This window comes from Oncorhynchus keta, unplaced genomic scaffold, assembly GCF_023373465.1.
Source record: "Oncorhynchus keta strain PuntledgeMale-10-30-2019 unplaced genomic scaffold, Oket_V2 Un_contig_9393_pilon_pilon, whole genome shotgun sequence".
Classification (NCBI taxonomy): Eukaryota; Metazoa; Chordata; class Actinopteri; order Salmoniformes; family Salmonidae; genus Oncorhynchus; species Oncorhynchus keta.
In genome coordinates, this window is record NW_026290515.1 from 3,247 (window position 1) to 11,582 (window position 8,336).

The window sequence follows — 8,336 nt, forward strand, 5'->3', positions numbered from 1 at the left end:
AACTAGAAGCACAAGCATTTCGCTACACTCGCATTAACATCTGCTAACAATGTGTATGTGACCAATAACATTTGATTTTAATTTTTGCAAACAATGAACAAAACAAACAAATTCTGTCAAGATAATAAATTGTACAAGTTAAATCATGTAAAAGCCAAGAGAGAAATTACACAACATATTTCACAAGCAGCAACTTTTCAGTAGATATGAAACACTTTTTCCCCAAACATTGTAACCAAAATGTATTCCAAAAGCTATATTTAAATGAAGTACTACAGAACCCACAGAGGAGACAACGCCATAGCTGCCAGCTCGCTAACTTAGGCTGCTTTTACACAGGCAGACAAATTCAGATCCTTTTTTTACTCATTTGTCTTTTGACCAATCACATCAGATTTTTTCAAATCAGCTCTTTTTCAGAGCAGATCTGATTTGTCAAAAGATTAATTAGTGAAAAACAAGATCAGAATTGTGCTGCCTGTGTAAAGCTACTGCCTTGAGTTGTTGATATATCAGCTGAGTGTATATTTATAGCCTGAACAGCCAGTTGTCATCACTGTTTGATTGATTGATCATGTTCATCTGCATGTCATTGTGGTGTCATAATGTTAGCCCTCTTTGTGTGAATTTCAAAAGTCTTTCCTTAACTCTTCGCGTCCTCTGTCCTCACCTTGGTTGTTTTAAAATCTGTCCGCTCCACAAAGACATACAGCTGAGAATGATCAATCAATAAGCCAGTGATTGGATGGCAACTGCAGGTTCAGGCAATAAATGCACACCACGCTGGTATGTCAACTAAGCATGGCAGTAAGGCACTGAGAGTATTGGAGTATTGCTTTGTCTGGGCTGTTGGTGGTTTAAGGCTTTGATATGGCTTTTGGAATTAGTTTGGGGTAAGATTCTTTGACCAATGTGTTTCAGGTCAACTGCAAGGTTGCTGCTTGTATTTGGAATGCTGATGTGTAATGGCAACTTCTTTTCTTGACAGGATTGTGTTCCTTTGCTCATTGTTTGCAGAACACTCAAGTTTTACATGGGCTCCACGTGGTAAGGCATGAACACAAAATGTTGTCACTTTTGTGAGACCAACCTTCAAGTTTGGCACTGAATCTATAACTTCCCTTCTGTTTAGATGCCCAGAGATTAAGAGGCTATGGGTTTTCTGGCTCTTCCAGAATGGAAGTTGAGCAGAGGCAAACAGGTGGCAGCTATCCCCAGGATCAATTCAGACCAGCCTCTCACACTTCTGGTTCGGTCCAGAGTGAAGCTACTTACCGCGGGACTGGATACAACACACTCGGAGGCTTTGCTCCAAGCTCCCTCCAGCCAGCCCCAAGGGGCTCTGGATCTATCCCCAGCAGCTTTACCTCCGCCCAGACAAAGGGTAAGAGGACCCGTGCCAAGAATACTGACATTAGACTCTCTGGTTCTATAGCCAGTGGATCCTCTGTCACCCACAACAAGCATCAAACCAAGGCCAGTAGAACCTATGGTCAAAGTGTCACTGACCCCAGTGCATTAAGGCCAGTTTCAAGTTGGGAGGTAAAGAGAATCCAGGCCAACACTCTTCGTACTGTACAGCCTCACTCCGGCAGCTCTGGACTAGTCCAGAATCCTGATGTTGTGTTTAATGTCCAGAGTAGAACTGCCTCTAACCTGAAACCATCTACTCCTAACTATGGCTCTACCCAGAGTGAATTCAAGTTCTCCACCTCCAGACAACCCAACCAAGGCCTTGTCCAGACTCTGAGTAGAGGAGCCCCCAGCCTCTATGGTCAAACTGCCACCCACACCACCTCCCTCACCCACTATGTCCAGGACCTGAAGCAAGGGAGCAGCTTCCCTTCCCTGGCTTTCAAGGGACCAATGGAGATCTCTGCCCGGTCAATTTCCACTCCTGACCGTGAAGTTCCCTCAAGTGGTTCTTCACAAACTTCATTTAGACCAGGTCCTCTGAGTTTTGGTTCTACTGAAGGTGGTAGTGCAACAAAAAGCTACAAGCCTAGCTTCTCCCAAGATGTCATGCAATACCAGAGCAACTCTGCCAGTAGAAGTGTTTCAACTTCCAATCAATATGCCCAAACCTCTGGCCAGAGAATAGATGGAGCCTCTACCTCAAGTCGCGGCATGCCTACTTCTAGCCTGGCCTCTCGCTCCAGTCTTTTTCACCCCAGCTCTACAGCTCGTGGAAACTCCTATGGCGCCTACAAGCCTGGCTCTGACCTTGGTGCAACACCAAGCCAAAGCCTGTTTACCTCTAACCAAGGTGGAAGGGGTTCAACATACAGCCAGAATCTCCTTGCAAAACCTGCCCAAGGGAAGTACGGACAAATGTCTGCTCAGTGGGGGAGCTACAGGCCCAGCTATGCTGCCAGTAGTGGGCCAGTCTCCAGCCTCTTCAGTTCTACCCAGGCTGCCAGTTCAACATTCATCCAGAATGCTCCTGCCACAGCCCAGAAGCCAAGTGGCTCTAAACCTGTCCCCAGTCAACGCTATTTGTTCAATGCAGTGAAGTCCAACACTAGCTCTGCCAGACGTCCCACCCAGAGCCTCTTGTCTAGCAGCTATGGCCCTACCCAGAGCAGGACCAGCAGTGCCAGCTCGATCAACCCTCGCCACTTTGCCCTGACCATCATGCACAGCATCCCAGAATTGTACGGCGGATCTACAATCCACCGGCTCAAAGACCTTACTCGGTAGGAGTAGTGCCTCCCCTAGCCACTCAACCCAGCTCTTCAAGTGTCAGCAAGCCACAGCCAAACCACTATCTGCCAAGCAGAAAGGCCCTAGCACAACCTAAATTGAGTCCAGAGCTTTAGGGGAGTCCAGAACATGACGAAGTGGGATCTGTAGCCACCAGTTGAGGTGAGATTTCAGTTTCTCTGTATTTTTATGCCATTTGGGCTGTGTAGGTTTACATAGGCAGTTCATTGATCTTTTTGCGATTGGCTTAGTCAAAAGATCAGAATTTGGCTGCCTTGGCACCTGTCTTTGCTTTCATGTATGCTTGTTACTAATCTTTTTGTCTTCTAGGTGCTGTGACCTGGAAGTGTTGTCAGGACTTCTCTACTTCAATTGTTTTAAATAAAATGTATTAATACATATTGGTCTTTATCTAAGTGTTTTCAGACAAATGTTTTGAATGCCGCCAAAAGGGATGTCAGTGTTGTGGTAACTAGGTTGCTTGTTCCAGTAGAAGAAATGTTGGCTCTCTGGCATTTGACAGGATCTTTTGCATCACTGGACCTCTGCAATCAATGAGCCTGAATCAGAGTTTTGGGCCTGATGCCCTTAATATTAATGGTGACTCTAATGCACTTGCTTTCTATCTCACTAAACCCTCTGAAAGTTCTCTGAAGTATTTAATTAACAGTTAAAACAAGGTGTTTACATCAAACTGACTTCTCTCACCATAGGAATACATTGCATGCACCCCTAAATTCAACCTGCAGCCTATGTGGGTTATGAATGCCGTATGAACCTGTCTTCGATGACAATCCATCAGGCCACAATGACGTCTACCTGTGATTCTAAGCTTTCTGAATTAACCTCAGACTCTAGGGGCAGTATTTCATTTTTGGATAAAAAGACGTGCCCGTTTTAAGCGCAATATTTTGTCACAAAGATGCTCGACTATGCATGGAATTGATAGCTTTGGAAAGAAAACACACTGACGTTTCCAGAACTGCAAAGATTTTCACTGAGTGCCCTAGAACAAAAGCTTCGGGCAAAACCAAGATGTTTCTGCAACCAGGAAATGAACAGGATTTCTGAGGCTACGTTTTGCATTATCTCCTTATATGGCTGTGAATGCGACAGGAATGAGCCTATCGTTTCCCCAAGGGGTCTGGAGCATTGTGACGTATTTGCAGGCATATCATTGGAAGATTGACCATAAGAGACTACATTAAAGAACATATCCGATGTAAACAAATTGAGTGGTCATGTGATAATGAACTAGAATGTATCGGCCTGAACGTTACACTGTCTCCCCAAATGTCTTTTACCCTCATTGGAATGTATAGGCCACCTTCCACCAAAAGTGTGTTTTTTGATCAGTTTAATACCATGCTTAGGGAATGTGATTTTGGGAAAGAGGTCATCTTATGAAGACAAGTGTTGTAGGAAAACCCTCAAACGGATCACTAATACCTTTGACCTTACACAGCTAGTTAAAGGGCCAACCAGGGTGACTTGTTGCTCTAAAACACAGATTGATTTGGTGTTCAGTAATAAACCAGAGAGAGTGACTAAATCATTCAATATGGTTACTGGGCTGTCTGATCATAATCTGACACTTATAGCCAGAAAGCTGTCTAAGAGCAGGTTTAACCTCTCTACTGTTAGAAAGCCGGATCAACTCGGAATACCTAAGAGTGAATTAAACTATTTTGAAAAAGCAATTAAGGGAATAAACTGGAATGATCTCTTGTCCTATACAGACGTGGAAGCTGATAGTCAGGTTTTTCTATCCACAATCCAGACTACAATAAATGGCTTCCTAAAGAAAATCAAATCCAAACCTGGCCAAAAGAGCACTCTTCCTTGGCTAAATGGAGAAATCTGGAAATTGATGAAAGAACGAGATTATGCTCTAAAAACAAAAATCTAAATTAGAGCATGACAGACGTAGGTTTACCATGCTGAGAAATAAGGTGATAAAAGAAATCAGACAGGCCAAGGCAAACTTTTTTATTAACATAATTGGTGAAGCAAAGGGAAATTCTAAATTGATATGGGAGAATCTAAAAAAGTTAACATGGAAAGACCATAGTAACACTGCAAAAAGACTAGAAATCATGGTGAATAACAATCTAACACAGGGTGCAGTTGAAATAGCAACAGCCTTCAATTCCTACTTTATTGACTCTGTCAGGTTACTGACACAGAACCCCTCCACTGATTTCTTGGGCTCAGTGCTAGTGAATGACACTCAACCTGTCTTCATCATAAGGGAGGTTTCTGAGTCAAAGGTGAACAAGGTGATTAGCTCACTAAAGAACTCTAAAGCCAAAGATGTGTTTGGGATGGACTCTACCTTTCTTAAAAACTACAAAGAGTCACTCATTGGCCCCATTACTAAGGTCACCAACACATCTATTGGTCTCGGTGTGTTTCCAAGGGTATGGAAGTCGGCCATAATAACGGCCATCTTTAAATCAGGCGACCCTGCTGACGTGAGTAACTACAGGCCCATTAGTATACTACCTGTGGTGTCAAAGGTTGTTGAAAAGTGTGTAGCAGAACAACTGATTAACCACCTCAACAACAGCCCCTTCACATTACACTCCATGCAGTTTGGCTTCAGAGCGAAACACTCCACAGAAACGGCCAACTGCTTTCTTCTGGAAAATGTGAAGTCCAAGATGGACAAAGGGGTGCTGTTGGGGCTGTGTTTCTGGACCTAAGGAAGGCTTTTGATACTGTTAACCATGAGATTCTCATCACAAAATTGTCCAAGTTCAACTTTTCCCCTGATGCCTTGAGATGGATGAAATCATACCTTGAAGGCAGAACTCAGTGTGTCAGAGTGAGCAATGAGCTGTCGCCCACTCGTAGCTATGATGTGGGCGTGCCCCAAGGGTCAATACTGGGGCCCCTCCTGTTCAGCCTGTACATTAATGATCTGCCTTCTGTATGTACTGGGTCTGAAGTTCAAATGTATGCAGATGATACAGTGATATATGTGCATGCAAAGAGCAAACAACAAGCTGCACAAGAACTCACTACTGTAATGGTCCAGGTTACAAAGTGGCTCTGTGACTCGTGTTTGCATCTCAATGTGAAGAAAAACTGTTTGCATGTTCTTCACAAAGAGGGCAGCAGATGCTTCTGAGAGCCAGATGTCTATCTGTCGGGAGAAGCTCCAGGTGGTATCCGATTTTAAGTACCTTGGCATCATACTTGATTCCAACCTCTTAAAAAGCATGTGAAAAAGGTAATTCAAATAACTAAATTCAATCTAGCTAATTTCCGATTTATACGAAATTGTTTGACTACAGAGGTAGCAAAACTGTACTTCAAATCTATGATATCCCCCACTTAATATACTTGTTAATTAGTTGGGCCTGCTTGTTGCAAGAACATTAAAAACCTATTCAGTCTGTCTACAACAGGCTCTCAAAGTTTAGATAGGTGCCCAATAGCCACCATCACGTCACATCCTTAGAAAACATGAGCTCTTGAGTTGGGAAAATCTTGTGCAATACACCGACGCATGTCCATTCAAGATCCTTATTGGCCTGGTCCCCCTCCACTCAATATTTTTGTTAAACAGAAAACCCAGACATATGGCAGCAGATCCACAAGGTCTGCCATGAGAGGTGACTGTATAGTTCCCCTAAGGAAAAGCACCTTTAGTAAATCTGCATTCTCTGTGAGAGCTTCCCATGTCTGGAATACACTGCCATCAGACACACATAACTGCACCACATATCACACTTTCACAAAATGCTTGAAGACATGGCTAAAGGTCAATCAGATTTGTGAACATGGTCCCTAGCTGTGTGTTGCCGCTTTCCATGTTGTCTGTAGCTTGTGAGGTATGGAAACACTTTGTTGCTTTTATGAATTTTGTCTTGCTGCTTTTTGTTCTATGTTGCTCTGTCTGTATGCTATGTCTTGCTTGTCCTATGTTGCTATGTTGCTATGTCTATGGTGCTATTGTCTATATTGTAATTGTTTTTAATAACCTGCCCAGGGACTGCGGTTGAAAATTAGCCGGCTGGCTAAAACCGGCACTTTTACTGAAACGTTGATTAATGTGCACTGTCCCTGTAAAAATAAAATAAACTAAACTAAATTTGCCAAGTGTCCGCACGGTGTCCTGCGTGGAAATTGGTGCGCAAAACTCAGCTGCTGGTATTTTTCCATGGGATTCTGAGAAAAACCATGCTTCCACGAACGGCATATCAATGAAGAGATATTTGACAAAACACCTTGAGGATTGATTCAAACAACGTTTGCCATGTTTCGGTCGATATTATGGAGTTAATTCGGAAAAAAGTTGAAGTGACTGAATTTTCGGTTCGTTTCGGTAGCCAAATGTGTAGTAACAAAACGGAGCGATTTGTCCTACACAAAGAATCTGTCAGGAAAAACTGGACATCTGCTATGTAACTGAGAGTCTCCTCATTGAAACATCTGAAGTTCTTCAAAAGGTAAATTATTTTATTTGATTCCTTTGCTGGTTTTTGTGAATATGTTGCGTGCTAAATGCTAAGCTAGCCATCAACACACTTACACAAATGATTGATTTTCTATGGTTCAAAAGCATATTTTGAAAATCTGAGATGACAGTGTTGTTAAGAAAAGGCTAAGCTTGAGAGCAGGCTTATTTCATTTCATTTGCGATTTTTAGAAATCGTTAACGTTGCGTTATGGTAATGAGCTTGAGGCCGTAGTCACGATACCGGATCCGGGATGGCTCGGCGCAAGAGGTTAACCGTAAGTGATTAAATTCACCCTAAAAGTGTTTTGACATACATAACCTGCAATTATCAAAATCACTGCATTCAACCCTGTGTCGATCAGTCAATTCTAAACATAAAGACTTAAAAGGATTCTGTAAGAGCCTACCCCAATGAGGATATGTGTTCATGTTCAGCTTCCTGTGCCAACCGGAAGTGCCTTAAAATGGTGTCATAGGTCCTGTTTTGAATGGTTAAAAAGGTCAGATCTTTGAAAACTTCATTTGTGGGATTTAGCATCGCTCATGAACTGTAAATCAGTCATTTTCCCCAACAGATGTCAAAGAAAAGCTCTCTCACACGCACACACAGAACACACACACACACACAGCAAGGATGGAGTGACAAAGTGCGGTGCTTAAAGACACACAGAGCCTGCAATGGCATTACCGTAATCTCTCGGCTGTGCCGAGTTCAACGAGAAGCCCCGCTAGACTGTAGGCCCAAAATTAAGCCAGGCCCTAAATTTACAGTGAGAGAACCGTTAGGGTGAGAAGCACAATTCGACCTCAGGTACGTTCCTGAGGTCCTCCCGATCTGTGCAAGCCTGACCTTAACCGTGTAGCATTAACCTTTAACAGTTAATCAGGGTTTCTTGATCTCACAGATTACAATGACATCTCTCCTTATAGGAATACATTGCCTGCTCCCCTAAATTCGACCTAGAGCCTATGTGGGTTAATATGGCCTTATGAACCTGTCTTCGATGTCAATCTATCAGGCCACTATGAGGTCTATCTGTGTCGATTCTAAGCTTCCTCGAGAAACAGGAAGTGGTTAAAATCACCCTAAAATATTTTTCCATACCTAACCTGATGTTTGATAGAAATTGTGCATTCGACCCTGTGTAAATCAGTCAGTTCTTAA

General features: G+C 43.0%; 1 protein-coding gene across 1 annotated transcript; it reads left to right on the forward strand.

The window, feature by feature from the left end:
- The first annotated feature begins 732 nt into the window (after positions 1-732).
- LOC127927096 (mucin-16-like) lies at positions 733-3,102 on the forward strand. The gene is made up of 4 exons (XM_052512885.1): positions 733-893; positions 989-1,047; positions 1,133-2,865; positions 3,034-3,102. The coding sequence occupies exons 1-3, from the start codon at positions 871-873 to the stop codon at positions 2,698-2,700; spliced, it is 1,650 nt and encodes a 549-aa protein (XP_052368845.1). The 5' UTR covers positions 733-870; the 3' UTR covers positions 2,701-2,865; positions 3,034-3,102.
- Positions 3,103-8,336: the final 5,234 nt, after the last annotated feature.